We start from the raw sequence: 19981 nt of genomic DNA on the forward strand, positions 1-19981 counted from the left end.
ATTAGGTATTTTTGTCATGACAGGAGTCCAGAACAAAGGCTGCATAGTGGAATGGACCTGAGGGGAGGGATTGTAAAACAATGAAAGAATTTTTCTTTTACTTTTCAAAGAGAAGGTGGGAGGGAGGAGCAGGGGAAAAAGTGCAACACTCTTATCTCTAGGCAACAGTTTCAGGGATTTTTATAGTCTTCACATTTCTAGAAAATCTGGAATCCATAAGAATTTTTAATTCTGAGCAGCTCTACTATTTATCAGTGCAATTTTTCCATTACTTAAAACTGGAAGTTAGTGCTCTATAAACAACAACTCCCCCTACTCCTGCTATTCTACATCCTTGGTAACTTTGGTCCTTATACATTTGCCTGTTCTTACCTTTAATACAACTGAGACAATACAAATCTGTCTTTATGTAATTGACTTGTTTCATTAGCATTAATACTTTCAAGCTCCATCTTTATTGTGGAATTTATCAAAACATATTCTTCTGTCAGTTAAATGTTTAAGTTCAGATTTTCAGATGTGAATGTTTAAGTGTGAGTTTTTCAAGTCCCAAATTTAATGTGCTTGTCTGTGAAACTCCCTAAACCCCCAGATTCAGCTTACTTAAAAAGGTAGCAAAACAAGTTTGGGACAATAAATTAGCAGCTGATCTCCATTTCCATTCCTAAGAGAGCCATCATTTTTACTTATGAATGTATGTATGTATGTATGTGTACACACACACACATCCCTTCTGAAAGTCCACTTGCGTGGACTTGAACTTGCTGGTGACAGGACCAGGCAGGATTTTGTACATATAAGGCTGCCATGAGTCAGCATCAACTCAATGACAGTTAATAACAACAAAGTCCTTTTCTAAATAACAAAAACCTCATCATAATCTCACAGATTACTTACTGACATTACAACCTCGCCACCCACAACATCACAGCTGAAATTTGGTGATTGTTTTGACCGAGTAATTACGATGTTTATCAGATTCCAGAAGTGCAACAACGGTTATCCTTTTTGCTTTTGTTGAGTCTTGTTAGCTAGTGTCTTTGTGAAGCAAATTATGGATGGGTTTTGATTTTTCCCATGTCATCTTAGACTACAAGGAATATGAATGCCATTTGGTAACTGAACCAAGATTCTTGAGAAAAGGAAAAGCACTTAAATAGCTATTATTGAGTCTTTAGTTTCAAAACTAAAAATGCTGTTTCTTCTATGTCAAAATTCCCATGGTAGAAGTTTGCTAGAAATCCTTAAAAAAAATGAAGATTCTTCCCTTGCAAAGGGAAAATGTGCATTTATTTACTCACAGAAAATTATAATCACTCACTCATTTTTCCAACATCTATTGAGAATTTACTAAGTGCAAATCACGGAGTGCTTAGCATGTGACATAGTATCTACGATAGCATTTATCATAGCCTAGGTCCCCAATTCGTCATCCTCCTGGAAATATAAGAAGCCTATGAGATACTAATTCCTTGTGTTTGAAGTAACATTTAACAGTTATTATTAAGAGTGAAATAATTCTGCTTCACAAAGAATCAAAATCTTATTTTTGTACGCAGACATGTACATAAACATTTTTTTTTCCTCTCTGGCTAAAAATTATTTACACATCTGTGTTCAAGATTAAGGATAATGAAATTCAACCACAAAAACAAGTAAATAATATATAATTGTAGGGTTGGAATTTATCAGTGTGGAGTGGTTGTCTCCATATACACCTTCCTTTTGATCTCTTTGTAGACGTTATTGTTATTGACTGCAAATGCCTCCGTATTTTTGCTCATCGGAATGTGATTTGACAGATTAATTATATGTTATCAGGCAATTGAAGATGAGCTAAAGCTATGTGGATACAAGCGGGATGCTGATGTCTTTGAGCTGTTCCTTTGTCAAAAGTAAGTTTAATTGATGTAAGAATTAAAATATCATTTTGTGTTTCATAGATTAAAATATTCTTCTCCATGGTTTTTCCTTCAAGGACTAAAGGGGTAAATACCATATTAATTCTGATTACTTTATCCTTCACTGAGATCAATAATCTCTATTAGAGAGACTATTTTCCAGTTGGGTATGAATGTTACTATGATTAATATTGTTATATTGGAGTTCTAAAGTTCCGGTGGTCGAGTGGTAAAAAGCAGTGTTGAAATCCCAAATACAAGCAGTTCAAATCTACCAGCTGCACCAGAGGAAAAGGATGGGAAATCTCCTTCCATGAAATTTACTGCCTCTGAAAACCCGTTAGAGGGTCAGCTATTTGTTGGTTCCGCCTTGATGGCATGTATAAACATCAAGGGATTTCTGATGTCCTAGGAGTTGCATTGCCAACCCAAAGTTATGTTGTTGTTGTTGTTGTTAGGTGCTGTAGAGTTGAGTACGACTCATAGTGACGCTATGAACAGAATATCTGAACCCTGTTCTTTAACTGTTGTAGATAGGTGGTTCAAATCCACCAGCTGCTCTGAGGGAGAAAGATATACAGTCTCTTTCCATGCTGCTTACAGCCTCTAAAAACTTGCTAGAGGGTCAGCTCTGAGTCTATCTCAATTCGACCTCATATAACAAGATTATTATGAAATAGTAATGATTATTAACCTTTTACTGGTAAATGGAAAACTCTTTTCTTATAACAATAACTCTTCTTGATTTTATTCAAATTCCCTATAGTGGCAGATGATAGAACAGTATGCTATTCAGAGCAGTGTTTGTTTGTTTGTTTCCTACATTATAAGACAGAAACTACATGTAAGAACAGAAAATATGATGGGTAGGTTTGGATCCAGACCCTACAGTTGTTCCTAGTCAATAAATAATACTATCTGGAGCCAGAGTTGTATTTTAATAGCCCTATTATTTTCTCTCCTTTCATGATTTTTAATCCATGTGAATTCTCTGTACTATTTTAAAATAAGCTCAGTGTAATTTTTACTCATAAGCAATTTATGGATATTAGCTATTTTTTAAAGAAAATGCTACTTTATAGGTGAAACCATGTTATCAAATAATGATTTTTATCACATTATAAAAATGATTATTTTTATCTTGTTTTTTGTTTCTTATTAATAAATGTTATGTACATGTTATTTTAAATTCTAATTAATCAGAAAACATTTTCTCATTTAATGGCCATTTTTCTCTTGATAATAAATGCATTTAAGATATCTTTAAATATTTAGTGACTTTCAGATAACTTAAAAATTTCAAATAGAGCAGATTGACATGGAATTCTGATACACTTAATGCCATGCGTCAAATCTTTCTATAAATTGATTACTTTCATAATAGTGGTAAACGTTTTGCATGCTTACAAGCACACATATCTAAATCTCCCCTGATTTTTACAATTGTACATTTCTGATTAGGAGGTAAGAATGTTGTTGTTGTTGTTGTTGTTGATTGCTGTTGAGTTGAGTATGACTCACAGTGACCCTATGAACCAAAGGCCTGAAGCCTTTCTAGAACTATTGTCATTTATCAAATTTCATAGAATTTCCAAAGGCATGTTGTTTAGGAAGTGGATGCCACTCCTGCTTCCAAACCTGTCTTAAACTGGGAGTTCCACCAAACACTGTCCACCTTGGATAAGTGTTATGGCATTTGACACTCCAATGGCACAAGGTTCAGCACCACAGCAATATATTACAATAAAATTAATTTTAAAATATTAGAAAAAATAGAAATACTGATTTTCCAGCATTAGGATCTTCTTGTGTGAAGATTAAAACATATTTCCTATCCTAAGAATGTTGTTGTTGTTATGTGCCATCGAGTTGACTTTGACTCATAGCAACCCCATGTTCAACAGCTCTAAATCCTACTATAACCTGAGCCAATTTCTCTGTCTCTAATATAACTATATACATGTATGACATGTGATATATTCATTGTGAACACTTATATAAATGTTTTTATCATATAATATTTAATTTATTATGTGATTTTAAAAAATTAAATGGTAACAATACATGAGTACTTCACCAAATACACAAGAATTCAATTGTGTGGAATACTATACAGCATTGAAAAACAAGGAACTCATGAAATATTATGCAGAATGGATGACCCTGGAGGACATTATGCTGAGTAAAATATCTCAGTCACAAAAGGACAAATATTGCATAGGGCCACTGTTGTAAAATGGGACTGACATCAGGATTGAGGGAAGACAAAAAAGGAGGGGAGGAGTGCTGTATATTGCATTGAAACAGATGAGGGAGAGAACTGTTTAAAAGGGACACATGAATTGGTATTCTTGTCATTGCAGATGTCCAGAGTGAAGACTGCATAGTGGAGTGGACTTGGGAGGAGGGATTGCATAACAATGAAAGAGTTTTTCTTTTTCTTTTCAAGGAGAAGAGTGAATTGGTCCAAAAAGGGGGGTGGGGGGGACAGAAAGAAAAGTGCAGCAATGAATGACTGGAAACCCTAAGTCTCTGTAAACGTTCATTTAAAATAATTTTTTTAAAAGTTAAAAAAAATGCAATTGTGAATCAAAGAAACAAATATGTGTGGAAAAAGACAGCAAAAAAACTTAAAATCATCAGCAGAACAAGATCAGAGGCCAGCTGGGCACCATCAATTTTTCATATGCAAGTACAAATTGAAGATGAAGAAAATTAATCAAGAATCAATATGTTGTTGTTGTTATGTACTGTCGAGTTGCCTGTGACTCATAGCAACCCTATGTACAACAGCCCTAACTAAACTCTACCCTATCCTGTGCCAATCTCACCATCTCCAACACACTTATGCCCATTATTACCCCAGTCCCCAGTCACTGAATCAATCCGTCTCATCAGGGTCTTCCTTTCCTGCACTGTCCGTCAAACCTCCCAAGCTTGATGTCCTTCTCCAAGGACTGGTCCTTCCTTGCAACATGTCCAAAGTATGTCAGACAAAGCTTCAGAATCCTTGCCTCCAAGGAGCAGCCCGGCTTCACCCTCTTCAGGACAAACATTTTCATTTTCCTTGCAGTCTATGTTCAATACTCTTCTCCAACACCACTGCTCAGAGGCATCAATTCTCCTTCTATCATTCCTAGTCATTGTCCAGCTATCTGATGCATAGCAAGTGATTGAGAAGACCATGGCATGTATCAGACACACCTTAGTCTCCAGACTGACTTCCTTGCACTTCAGCACTTTAGAGGTGTCATAATCTTGAATATGTTGTTGTTGTTGTTGTTGTTGTTGTTAAATACCATCTAGTAGTAAGTAAATCATAGCGACCCTATGAATGAAACACCTGGACACATGTATAACTTTCGTCCTTTCTCCAGGCTCATGGGGTTTCCAGAGGCAAGCTATTATGGAAGTGGATGCCACTCCTGCTTCCATGCTTGTTTTAATCAGGGAGCTCCACCTAATACTGTCCACCATAGGTAACCATTATCGCATTTGACTCATCAGTGTCACAGTGTTCGGCTTCACAGCAACAATGAGTTACCTCTGCACAGCAAGTGGACATACCAGGGTTATTTGACCTAGAAGAATGATTCACCAAAAACAATTAAAGGCAGGCCTGAGGTCTGTGAAATAGAGTCACCCACCTATATAGCTTACCTAAATTTATAGATGATCTCTAAGACAGATTTAATACACTGAATACTAATGACCAAAGACCGGATGAGTTGTGGGATGACCTTAAGGACATCAAATATAAAGAAAGCAAAAGGATAAGGACAGGTATAAAAGAAAATACTAAAATGTATGTCATAAGAGACTCTGAAACTTTCTTTAGAAGCTAAAACAAAAGAAAGAAATGTGAAGATAGCTGAGAGGATTTCAAAGAGTGAAAGCAGAGTGAAATAATGAAATGTGCAAACAAAATATAAAACAAAAGGAAGGAACACATTATTATTTCAGTTAAAAAAACTGAAGGAAAAAAAATAATACAAACCCTAAATTGCAATACTGAATAATTCTATGGGCAAAAGATTGAATGGAGTAAAAAGTATCAAAAGAAGATGAAAGGAATATACAGAGTGATGATAACAAAAAGAATTGGTCAGTGTTCATATGATAAACAATTAATGATACTGAATGAAGAAATCAAAGCTGCACTAAAATATTGGCAAAAAGTAAGCCCCAGGAATTGACAGAATACCAAAGGAAGTGTTTCAACAAAATGAGTCCAGCCCTTGGCATGCTCACTCGTCTTTGCTAAGAAATTTGAAAGATAGCTACCTGCCAACCAACACAATTCATCTTGGGCTAATTAAACAAACAAACAAAAATTATACAGCAGTATGCAAAAATTATTAAAAATATCAATAATATCATCTACAGTTAAATCTTGCTGAAGTAAATTGAAAAATTACTGGAACAGTACTTCAGTAGAGAACTGCTGGAGGTTAAATCTGGACATAGGAAAGGAGGTAAAACAAGGGATAGTCTCTGACATCAGATGAAGTTTGGCATAAAGAAGAGACTACCAGAACACTATTTTTATTTTGTTGTCTATACAAAAGCATTCCATTATGCATATTATAATACATTATGGATAGTATTCTAGTGGTTCGATGGCACTTAACAACAATAACAACAACATAGAGCTCTGTTGACCTAGTGAATAGAAAGTTATGCACTAAGTCAAAGGTGGGTGATTTTAATCTGTGATCTTCAGGCCTGATTTTAATTGTTTATGTCAAGCATTCTTCTACATGGTGTAGTACTGGTTTGTCCATTTGCTGTATGGAAGCAACTCGTGGTTGCTGTACAGAGGTAACACGTGGTTGCTGTAATGCTAAACATTGTGACACTCATGTGTCAAATGCAATAATGGTTATCCATGGTGGATAGTGTTTGGTGGAGCTTTCCAATTAAAACAAGCTTGGAAGCAGGAGTGGCATCCACTTTTGAAATGGCCTGCCTCCGGAAACTCTATGAATGTGGAGATACGATGAAAGTTATACAAGTGTTCAGGTCTTTTGTTCACAGGGTCATTATGAGTCATCTATGACTTGACAGCACTTAACAACAACAACAAGTGGTGAAAATCTATGTTGCAATCCCAAAGACACAGTTCAAGTCCACCAGTTGCTCTGCAAGAGAAGGATGGGCAATCTCCTCTCATGTGATTAATTGCCTCTGAAAACCTGCTGGTGGGTCAGCTATGAGTCACTTCTGACTAGACAGTACACCAAAACAACATTAAGAAAAATGAGAACTCTAGAGCATTTAATTGTGTTCATGAGGAACCTGGGCCTAGAGCAACACAATACGTGTTCTTATTGAGCAAAGAGATGCCGAATAGTTTAAAATCAGGAGAGATGTGTGGCAGAGCTGCATTCTTTCACTGTTTATTCAGTCTTTATGCTGACCAAATAATCCAAGAAGTTTAATTAGAGAAGAATGAGACATTAAGATTAGAGGAAGTCTAATCATTATTTACATATAAAGACTGAAGAGTCAAGCCCTCATTATGTAATACAATTCAACATAGAGAAAGCAAAAATCCTCACTATGGGACAAGTTAAAAAAAACAAGACGAAACATGATAATTGCCAAATAGATTGATGGTGTCAAAGATTTTGCTCTACTTTGGTCCACAATTAACACTAATAGCAGTAGCAGTAAAGAAATCAAACAATGTATTATTGCAATTGGCAAATATGCTGTCAAGATCTTCCTTAAAGTGCTAAAGAGCAAGTACTCCAGTTTAAAGACTAAGATGTGTCTAATCCAATCCATGATATTTTCATTGACTTCATATATATGCGAAAGTTGCACGGTGAATAAGAAAACTGAAGCAATGGTAATATCTTCTTTTTTATCATGGTAGTGTATTTACAAAATTCCAATACACTGTTTTCCAGAACAGATTGTTCCGATTGCCCTCACCCCAACCACACTTATCAAATTGTACAACCCAATGATTAATCCACCCTCCCCCTGCACATCCTCATCCTTCTGCTTCCACCCTCTCTCACCCCCTTGGATCCTATTATTCTACAATAACAGTTTTATGAAATATTTGTCCTTGTGTGACTGAGTTCACTCAGCATAAAGCTCTCCAATCCCTCCCAAGTTAGGTAATAATTTACAAAATCATTGCTCCTGCTTGCTGCAGGTATTCCATTGTGTGAATGTACCATAATTTCTCAATTATAGTAGTAATGTCTTTGATTTGTGTCGGGCAAAAAACATTGACTCTATCATGGACTTCCAAGAGAACAAATAAGTCTGTCTTAAACAAAGTGTAGCAAGAATGTTTCTGAGGATTGTGACACCTACTCATATATTTTTATTATTTTATGAGGTGAGGTCATGCTCTTGAAAAAGACATCATGCTTGATAAAGTAAAGTCAGTGGAAAAGAGTAAGACTTTGAAGAGATGTATTGGCAGAGTGGCTGCACCAATGGCCTTAAGCACAGCAGAGGTTGTGAAGATGAGCAAGATTGGGCAAAGTTGTGTCCATCATACAGACAGTAGCCATGAGTTAGAGCTGATTCTCAGCACCTAACAGCAGCGGGCTTATGTAAGGGCTAAATCCCACAGAGGTTCAAAGAACTTTGCCAAGAAGAGTCTGAAATAGTGTCCAGATATCTGCAAGGATCCCTACGGTCAAAATCTCCAAGAACCTAGAAATTATTTTTGTATACCAAGAGTTTGAACCAACCCATGCCTCCAGCATGTTTTCAGATGTAGTTACTCACACGGGAAGAAATTACCCATCCTTCTCTTATGGAGCAGCTGGTGGCCTCAAACCTCATGACTTCAGGATTGTAGTACAGCTTCTTGCCACTAGGCCACTAGAGCTCTGAAAATAGCTTAAAGTAATAAAAGTAACTTTTTGATCCATGGAGCAAAGTGGTTGTGGTGGGATTATTGGCTTGTGGAGATAGATCTACGATGCCATTGGGAAGGAGGTTTTTCAGTATCATAAAAGAGCTAAATTATTTGCCCATATAAAACAGAGTTTGTCCTGTCAAGAAGTTGCCTCAGAGCCCCCTTTGCAGGGGTCTTAACTATACCAGAATGGAGCCAGATGACTCTGGAAGAGACTTGCCAACAGAATTAAATGAGTTCTTAACACTTGTGCATGGCAAGAGAGATAGAAGTGTGTCCTTTACAGAAACTGTGTTCCTCACTCCTTGTGGGCAAACCAGGTAATGTGGCCAGTTAGAGAGGCCCAGAGCCCAGAGATCAGGGTGGAAGCTAGCAGCAAAGATCTCAAAGCAAAGTGGAAACCCTAATAGTTGGGTAGGTGCAGTGTGATATGAACACAGTATCTGACCTGAACACAAGCTTGTCTCCCTTGTGAAAGAATGCACATGAGGAATTTGGGGAAGCATAAGCATTGGCCCTCTGATACTGTTGTTATTGATTACGACCTGCTTTTTGTAAATAATAATGAAGGTTTTTACTTTACCAACACTGTACACATTTCTTGCATAACCACAAAAGAACATATAATCTAAAGAACAGTTGATGCCAGTGGCTGTATGTGTGTCTCGTTTATCAGCAGTCTTATGGCTGCTTGAAGGTTTGAGCCACTACCTATCTGCATGTGTAATATAGATAGTCAAACAAGTACACAGGGATTTAATGGCACAGTGAGCATGAGCCAAGGCTCAAGTGCTTTTTCCCAGAATTAAGCCACATATCTACAGTAAGAAAGAAGAAAGTACTCTGTTTGCAAACCCCCTGTTAAGTATTGCTTTGAGGGAATATAGAATGTTTTTATGCCAGAAAACAGGCAACTGCTTAAAGACTGATAGTGCATAGACTCTTTCAATTTGAGATAATTAAAGAACAGGGGAATTAAAACAACTATGAGATATCATCTCACCCCAGTCAAAATAGCAAAATTTAACAGAACAGCAAGCAACAAATGCTGGCGAGGTTGTGGAGAAACTGGAACCCTGATTCACTGTTGGTGGGAGTGTAAAATGGTGCAACCCCTGTGGAAAGCAGTATGGCGCTTTCTCAAAAAGTTGCAAATAGAGATACCATTTGACCCAGCAATACCACTAATGGGAATATACCCAGAAGAGACCATAACTGACACCCAAGCAGATATATGCACACCCATGTCTATTGCAGCTTTGTTTACAATAGCAAGGAGTTGGAAACAACCTAAGTGCCCATCAACAAACAAATGGCTAGAGAAGCTGTGGTATATTCGCACAATGGAATACTATGCTGCATTTTAAAACAAGGAACTCATGCAATATTACTCAAAATGGTTGACTCTGGAGAACATTATGCTGAGTGAAATGTCCCAGTCACAAAGGGACAAATATTGCATGGTGCCACTGTTGTAGAATGGGACTGTCCTTGGGGTTGGGGAGAGACTGAGTAAGATGGGCTCAATAATGTATGCTGCTCTGAAACAGAGAAGGGAGAAAACTGTTTAAAAGAGATATGTGATTAGGTATTTCTGTCATGACAGGAGTCTAGAGCAATGGCTACATTGTGGAGTGGACCTGGGGGAGGGTTTGTAAAATAATGAAAGAATCTTTTCTTTTACTTTTCCAAGAGGGTAATGTCTGGTGAGGGGGGGGAGCCTTGGGAGGGGACAAATCTACAACAATGAATGAATGGAAATCCACAGCCTCTGTAAATTTTCACTGAAATGAATAACAAATTTAAATTTAAAAAAAAAGAATTAAGTTAGTGTAAGGATGGCAATGGAACCACCTTACCTCTGTAACTTGATTTGTGCCACTATTAGAACCTCTACTCAGAATATTATTGCTTTTCCATTTTTGACACATGCACTTTTAACTTGTTAGTTAAATTTGCATCTTCTACTGCTGCAACACTTCCATGATACATCTTCAAGGATATGAACATGTACGGCTAAGCACAATTGATAACAGTGCATCTAAATTCCAAAATCAATCTCCATAATAAATAGTCTATGTGTTTCCTACTGCCAAGGGGGCCCTTTAGAGTAGTGAGAGAAGACATTCACCCTGAAACCCACAGCATCCCTTTTCAGCAGGAAGTAGCTAAGAGAATACACCATCCCCTTTTCCTTATGAATCAGGGTGAAGTCTCTCTCAGGGAGGAGTGATAGGGAATGGCAAGGGACACACTGACAAAGGAGATTAATCAGAACTGGCTTTGACAAGCACTGTGGCAATTGGACAATTAAAACAGACATGGCGGGGGGAAGAAGAACGAACTGGGGAGGAGGGTGGAGAAAACAGTGCAACAATGAATGAATGAAAACCCAAAATCTCTGTAAATGTTCATTAAAATGAATAAAATTTAATTAAAAAAAAGAACAGGGGAAAGAACAGTAGTGGGTGGAAAAACAGGAAGAAAAATGTTGAGAGGAGAAAGAGAGAATGAGAGAAAGAAAGGAGGAGTAGAGGAGAAAAAGAGCTAATAAATGGGAAATGAGAACCTTAAAAAAATAGCACTATTCTATAACCTCGGATGAATTCATTGATCTGTATAAGGATCATCAATTAAAACTAAAGCTATTGATCTGCTGGTACCAAGATAGATATGTGATCTCTGGGGTTTTTCCTGCATACTACTATTCTGTGATGAAATTTTTACTTTTACAATAACAAGAACTGACAGATACCACTTTAACCAAATGAATGAACTTCACTTCACCAAGAAAGGGACAAACTCACAGAAAATGCCTCCTGATGTGATACAGTAAGAAGTAAACTATCCATGTAATGTTATCATGAGGAAGTAGCCAGGCCAATAAAGAACAAGGGACATTTCATCAGATCCTTGTCCTGGACTCTTCAAAATATCAAAGCTAAGAGAGAGGAGAAAAGGAGACAGGGAAACCAGTTCAAATTTATGAATACTAAAAATAATAAATAATAGAGACATTTTTATGATATTCTGACTTTTAAAAAATTAAAAAGTAATATATGTAGAAAAATTATCAGTATATTAGATACTAGAGTACCCAAGGAATGTTTGTCTGTGTTTCATTGACTATGTAAAGGCATTTGACTGTGGATCACGACAAATTGTGGTTAACCTTGTGGAGAATGGGAATCCCAGAATACTTGACTGTGCTCATGTGAAACCTATACTTAGACTAGGAAGCAATAATCAGAACAGAGTAAGGAAACACTTGTTGTTGTTGATTGCCTTCGAGTTGAACAAAAGACCTGAAGCTCCTCTACAACTACTGACATTTATCAAAGTCCATAGAGCTTCTAGAGGCATGTTTTTTAGAAAGTGGATGCCAATTCTGCTTAAAAACCTATCATAGTATGTTATTGTTGCTATGTGCTGAAAAGAAACACTGCATGGTTCAAAATCAGGAAAGGAGTGCATCAGGGATGCATCATATCTCTACACTTTTTCTATCTATATGTGGAATAAATCATTCGGGAAGCTGGAGTTTATGAGGAGGAATGTGGCATCAGGATTGGAGGAAGACTCATCAAAAACTGTATTATGCAGATGACACAACCTTGCTTGCTGAGACTTAAAAGGACTTGAAACACTTGCTGCAGAGGGTCAAGGACTGTGGTCTTCAATATGGATTGAAGTTCATCATGAAGAAGACAAAGATTCTCACCACTGATCAACTGGCAGCACCATGACAGATGGAAAGGAAATTAAGATTGTTAACAATTTCAGCTTGCTTGGCTCCACAGTCAACATTCTCGGCACCAGCAGTCAGGGAATCAAAAGACGAATTTCACTGTGAAAATCTGCATTCAGGGACTTCTCCAAAGTACTCGTCAAAGAGACAAATTTCTCCTTGGAGGCATGGATTTTGAAGCTCTGTCACATATTTGAGCATGTGGCCAGGGAGGACTGGTCCTTAGAGAAGGACATCATGCTTGGAAGGGTGGTGGGACAGAGCAGGAGAGGAGAATCCAAATGAGATAGATTTACACACTAACTGGGGCAGTGGGGGTTGGTGTGTAGGAATTAGTGAGACTGGCTCAGGACAGGGCAGGCTTCAGAGCTGTCGTACATAGGGTCACAATAAGTCACAACTGACTCGACATCACGTAACAAAAATAACAACTACCACTGAATTCATGCTCTTGGTTGTGATAATGGTAGTTATTCAGGAGGATGTCCTGATATGGGGGAAATATAAGATTAAGTGTTTAATAATAGGTTGCCTACCTTAAGAAGTCTGCAACTCATTTGCAAATAATAAGAAACTTATCAAAAAACATATATATATTTTTTTCTTGTTATGATTTCCGGACATTTGAAGGAAAGTTAGTCTTTTTAATTCTTCATCAAAGTAATTTCTTTCATTACTGCTAAATGTGTTTATTGGCATAGAAATAAATGTCTTTAAAATGTTTGTAGATTCTGAGTAAAAAAAATATCAAAAGTTTAAATGTGAAAAAAACTCAACACACACACACACACACACACACACACACACACACACCTCTTATTAATTTTGCTTGTGCTGTCCCCAAAATGCCTGCCAGTTATTTGAAGGATTTTGTTAGAGAGCTCTGGTAGCTTAGTGGTAAGAAGCTGTGCTGCAATCACAAAGACATGAAGTTCAAATGCACCACCTGGGAGAAGAATGGCTAATCTCCTCCCATGTGATTTATTGCCTCTTAAAACCCTTTGGTGGTGCTAAGCATTTTATAAATTCTAGATAAAAGTCCTTTCTCTGACATGTCATTAAAAAATACTTTTTCCCAGTTTGTGGCTTCCCTTTTTACCCTGTTGGAGAAGTTTTGGATGTACATAGGGATTTGATTCTTAGAATGTCTCATTCATCTATTTTATCTTCTTCTGATTGTAGATTTATCAGAATACTCGGAAGACTGTTTATGTTGTGGATTAGGACTACTAGAGTTCTTCCAAGCTTTTCTTTAATGAAGTTTATAGTCCTTGGTAGATATATGCACACCCATGCTTATCATGGCTTTGTTCACAATAGAAAGGAGTTGGAAGCAGCCTAAGTGCCCATCAATGAATGAATGGATAGAGAAGCTGTGGTATATTCACACAATGGAATACTACACTGCATTGAAAAACAAGGAACTCATTCAATATTATTCAAAATGGGTGACCCTGGAGGACATTATGCTGAGTGAAATATCTCAATCACAGAAGGACAAATACTGCATAATGCTATTGCTGTAGAATGGGACTGACATCAAAGTTGGAGTAAGAATGAAAAAAACTGGATGAATTATATATACTGCATTGAAACAGAAGAGGGAATTGTTGTTATGTGCCCTCAAGTTGCTTGCGACTCATAGCGATCCTATGTACAACAGCCCTAAACTGTGCTCTGTCCTGTAACTATCACACTGTCTCTGACATTCCCATACTGATTACCCCAGTAACTGAATCAATCCACCTCATAGAGGGCCTTCCTCTCCTGCGCTGTCCCTCCACCCTCCCAAGCATGATGTCCTTCTCCAAGGACCGGACCTTACAACATGTCCAAAGTGTGTTAGATGGAGCCTCAGAATCCTTGCCCCCAAGGAGCCACACAGTTTGACCCTTTCCAGGATGAATCTGTTTTGTTTTCCTAGCAGTCCATGGTATTCTCAATACTATTCTCCAGCACGACAGCTCAAAGGCATCAATTATCCTTTATCCTCCTTAGTCATTGTCCAACACTCTAATAAATAACAAGTGATAGCCAAGCCCATGGCCTGTCTCAGACTCACCTTGGTCTCCAGAGAGACACCATTGCTCTTCAGTACTTTGGAGAGGTCCCTTACAGCAGACTTTCCCGTGGCAATACGTCTTTTAATTTCCTGGCTACTGGTAGCAAGAGTATTGACTGTGGAGCCAAGCAAACTAAAGCTGTGAACAATCTCAATCTCTTCACCATCCATCCTGATGCTGCCAATGGTCCAGTGGTGAGAACCTTTGTCTTCTTGACATGGAGCCTCAATAGGCAGAATATTAAAAGATCCAGGAGGTATTAAAAGAAGATGGAACGAATATACTGAGTCACTGTATCGAAAGGAATTGGAAGACACAGAAGAATTTCATGAAACAACATATGAGCAAGAGTCTATGGTGATGAAGGAAAAAGTTCAGACTACTTTGAAGGAAATAGCAAAAAATTAGGTCCCAGGAATAGATGGTATATCAATTGATATATTTCAGCTAACAGATGCTGCCGTGGATGTGCTCACCAAGTTGTGTCAAGGAATCTGGAGAACAACCACTTGGCCGACTTACTGGAAGAGATCTATATTTGTTCCCATTCCAAAGAAGGGTGACCCAACAGAGTGTGGAAACTACAGAACAATATCATTGATTTCACATGCAAGCAATATTCTACTGAAGATTATCCAAAAACAACTGGAACAGCACATCAGCAGAGAACTGCCAGAAGTCCAGGCTAGCTTTAGAAGGGGTCATGGTACTAGGTATATTGTAGCTGATGTTAGATGTATCTTAGCTGAAATCAGAGAATACCAGAGGAATTTCTATTTGTGTTTCATTGACTATGCAAAAGCGTTTGACTGCATGGATCATAACAAACTGTGGCTGACTCTGAGAAGAATGGGAATCCCAGAACACTCGATCGTGCTAATGCAAAACCTATACATGGACCAAGAGGCAGTCATCAGAACAGAGCAAGGAAATACTGCATGGTTCAAAATTGGGAAGGACATACGCCAGGGATGCATCCTATCTCCATACCTTTTCAACCTTTATGCAGAACAGATTATCTGGGAGGTTGGGCTTTATGAGGAGAAATGTGGGGTCAAGACTGGCAGAAGATCTATCAACAATCTGCATTATGAAAATAACACAACCCTGCTTGTGGAAATGAGGAGGACCTGAAGCGCTTACTGCAGAGGGTAAAGGACTGCAGCCTCCAAAATGGATGAAGGAGAGAACAGTTTATAAGTAATAATGAAAAAATAAAAAATAAAAAAAAGTAATATATTTTAGGGCATTATGATTATCATAAGAGTCTGGAATGAAGGTTGCAGAGTGGAGTATACTCGGGGTGGGGGTCGGGGGTGCAGGGGATTGTATACCAATGAAGGAATTTTACTTTTACTTTTCAAAGAGAGAAAAGTGAACCGGGAGGTGGGAGGGATGCAGAGAAAAGTGCAACAATGAATGAATGGAAATCCAAAATCTCTCTATATGTTCATTCAAATTAATAATAATAATACCCTCTGGTGGGTCAGCTATGGATTTGTTCCAACACTAGGGCACACAACAACAGCAGCAGAAAATGTTACATACCTTTGAGTCAGAACCAGCTCATTGCAGACTCTTCAGTGGGATTCTAGAAGCTGGAATTTCCTGAAGTAAAAGAGATTACCAATCTTTTTCCCAAGAAGCAAACCACCAGCAGTAGAACTTCTTACCCACAAGGTTACCATAGATAGATAGATAGATAGATAGATAGATAGATAGATAGATAGATAGATAGATAGATAGATATACCATAAATGTGACCAAATGTTTAAAATTATGCAGGTTCAAAAAAATTATGCAGGTTCTTCAAATCTTCATTGTACTATCCCTTCAATTTTATTTTTTTAGGTTTCAAATTTTTCAATTAAAAAAAGTTGGAGAAAATAGTTTCTCTTGATAAAAAATGTTGTTTGCATATATTTAAAAAGAGTAAGGGGAAAATAAAAATAAAAAGAGGGAGGGTGAAAAGGGCAAAATTTATAAATATTAATGGGTAACATCAACCAAAGGAGCAGATCTTATTATACATATGTAATATCAATGAGCATCAATTAAATTGCTTAGAAAAATATCCAGCATACTTCATAATACATATGTATGTCTTTGAACACATGCCTGAGTCTCACACTTTCTGCTCTGAAGAAATAAGTTTGAGGTCTACATGCTCAAGTATCCATAGTTAAATGCCTGCCTGTCCTCAGGGTATTTTTGATAGTCATTTGCTCTAACTTAACCTTGTGCCTGCCCCTCTGCTGGATAAGCTGCACCAGCTCAGACTCCAAGATCCACTTGGAATGTTTGAGTCCCAAACAGTAAAAAAGGGCAGGTAATAATTTAGACCTAGAAATAATAAAGAATTAAAAGTTCACTTATTCTCTGTTTCTTGGAATCCTACAGTTACTAACTGGTTTGACCAAGATGAAAATTAACCATAAAAGAAATACTTTGCAGAAAATGTCGAATTGTGTGCTAATTATGGTTTGTACATTTCTTTTCAAAGTCCAGTATCTTCCACGCATATTTAATTTTACCTCTGTTCTCTTACCTTGCAGACTCATAATGAGGTACAAATTTCTGCCAATGTGATATAATTCCTTTTAACTGTTTACATTAACTTGCCAACAAAATTTTAATCCAAACCAATTAAATTAATGATGAAATCTCAGGAATTAGCAGTTAAATGGGTCAAATACTTGCAAAGGACAATGAGAAAGATCTTCTAATTACTACTAGGTCATGCCATTACTAATATTCACTTTTTTTTCTTTTCAGAGAACTCACAGATGTAATTGATCTTTCTAGGTTTAAAAAGCTAAAATATTTATGGCTTCATCATAACAAGGTAATCTTTAAATGATTATTTAATTAAATGACTATTCTTAAGTTCTTGTTTATAGTAGTCCTAGTCTTTAAAAAGTACAAATATTTTCCTAATTTGAATTTAAGTTAAAGATAAATATGCCATCTAAAACCACTCTACAGCATAACTATATTTTTCTTGAACTATATAGCCAGACTGCTAATTTTACTTTTATCTCAAATGTCCTCTTGAATTTTCTCAGTGGAGACTGTTTCTTCCCAAGCTCCTGGAAGAAAACTTGGACAATCTCATTCTTTTTCTTATCTCACTTAGGTAATACCAAATCTTATGCCACATTTAAGCCATAATCATGTTCCAGTTTTAAAATGATAATGTCCCCAAAATAGCTTGATATGAAGGTGTAATGAACACAGTTTGACCAAAATAAGCAATGTCACTAAGGAGCTCATAAGAATAACGGATGTTTTCACTAAAAAAAAAGAAAGGAAAAAAATTTCTTTTGCTATTTTGCAACACTACTACAAATAACTACAAATAAGTCAAATTTGTGTGTGCATGGGCATATTTGTAAACAAATATATGCATTTCAGTGCATGATTAAAAGTATTTAGACAAAGACTTAAGTACAAATATACGTTCAAGCATATATACTCAGTGGGCACAGATAAAAATAGTTCTCAAACATAATCAAACAATTGTGAGATTAGTTATCTGGTTTTGAAAGTTTACTATATTAGTCTTATGAGACAGCTCACTCACTTGGCATAATATAGTTCACAAAGTCCATGTTCTGCATCCTAGGGAGGTGAGTAGTGTCTGGGATCTTAAAACCTTGTAAACATCCATTTAAGCTACAACTATCACTTTCTACTAGTCGGAAGCAAAACAAAATCATGAAACTAAGAAAAGAAATTAGCCTCTGAGAATATTGACCAGGGATATTTTTAAACTAGGTATTGTGTCAAATATCCTTTTGAAACCTCTCAATGCGGACTGCGAGAGCAGCAAAGAAAACATGGGGAAAGCTGAGTCTAACCTTTTTTTTTTTTCAGCTTAAATTTCAACTTTATTTGTCCCAACAGAGCAATGATATAAATAAAACCTCTTAAATAATTGAAGTCTTGATTTGTAATAGCTATTAGAGGTCCACATAGTCAATTGATGCCTTTCTTTTTTTTTTTTAACTTTTTTTTTTATTGTGTCTTATACATTCCAAATCTATCCTGTATTCTTTTTTTTTTTTTTTTTATTTTGTTTATTTTTCTTTTCAATGAACATCTACAGAGAGTCTAACCTCTTTTAACTCCACAAAGGGGAATTGTCCACATCAACAATATCCACAGTATAAAAATGATTCTTATAAGGTCAAATATCTTCTGCCAACACACACTCCTACACCACTCCTACTAATCACTAGGTCCAAGATGCACTGCAAGTGACTCACAGAATTTACTCACAATTGTAGGGTGTATTGACAAAATAGGTTGAAGGGTGGGAGAATCAAAAGATATCACACAGTGAAATTCGTTCAGTCCAGAAACACAAATTCCAGAAAAACTTCTGCTTCCTTCAGTAATCCAGCAAATTTTATCTCAGAGTAGTTACAAGTAAGATCTTCCTTCAATGTCCAGCAAGCAAAACCTTTAACTATGGCTCTGTCTCCAGGTCTCCATCAGGCTACTCCTACCACACTCTCTCCAATCTGAATAGCTCTCTGTTCTGCACTTCTCACTATTGTTAATGGTGTTGAAGTCACTGATCAACATCAAACCAGGTGTCTGAAGTTGAGTCAGCTGGAGACCATGGCCCTAGGGAAGTTAAGGGTGACTGATAGAGCTTCAAGGATTCATTTCACTTACATGTTCCCACCTGAACACTATTAGATCTAAGGGAGTGGGTAGAAAAGAAAAACATCTTAACACTACAGAAACTATTTCTAAGTTCCTGAAAGAAAAGTTGGGTAATCGTACGCATTTCTATCTCCTTTAAAAAACTCAAAACAAACAAAAAGCTAACACACCTCAAACTCATTGCAGTCAAGTCGGAACCAATCCCCAGCTCACCTTCCATCAGGCTTTCAGGAGGCTATAAATCACAGGAGGAAATTGGCTACCTTTTTCTTTTTGAGACAGAGTTGAATTTGGACTGCCAGAGATGCTCCATCTTTTGGGTCAGCAACACTTCTCACTACAGACTACACTACTAGATCTCACTTTCTAGCCCCTTAGGTTTTAGAGGGGACGAAAATCCTATAGATTGGTAGTTAAAATGAAGGTTATTAATTACCTACAGGTATGATATTTAATTAAAAAAAGAGGTGTGCCTATGTGTTGACAGCTCAGTGTCTTACCACAAAGCCACCAGAGATCCCTTTTTTCAAATGGGAAAGCATAATTTGTTGTATAAACTTCTACCAGAGGCACACTAAAATGTTTTTTAAAACAAAAAGGTGGTGGAGGTGGGGAACGAGAACACCTGGTTAATATTCATTGATTTTGTCTTCATTCATAAATGTGACATATCCACAATACCCATACCTTAACTAGCTAGGATACT

General features: G+C 37.0%; 1 protein-coding gene across 1 annotated transcript in view; it reads left to right on the forward strand.

Moving 5' to 3' along the window:
* Positions 1-19981, forward strand: part of LRRC72 (leucine rich repeat containing 72) — a 74904-nt gene that overhangs the window by 9025 nt on the left and 45898 nt on the right. The window contains exons 2-3 of the mRNA XM_006880380.1: positions 1822-1895; positions 17377-17446. Of these exons, the coding sequence (XP_006880442.1) occupies positions 1822-1895; positions 17377-17446 (144 nt within the window). The remainder of the gene's footprint in view (positions 1-1821; positions 1896-17376; positions 17447-19981) is intronic.

Source organism: Elephantulus edwardii, unplaced genomic scaffold (genome assembly GCF_000299155.1).
Source record: "Elephantulus edwardii isolate Elephantulus edwardi_28Jun2011 unplaced genomic scaffold, EleEdw1.0 scaffold00007, whole genome shotgun sequence".
Classification (NCBI taxonomy): Eukaryota; Metazoa; Chordata; class Mammalia; order Macroscelidea; family Macroscelididae; genus Elephantulus; species Elephantulus edwardii.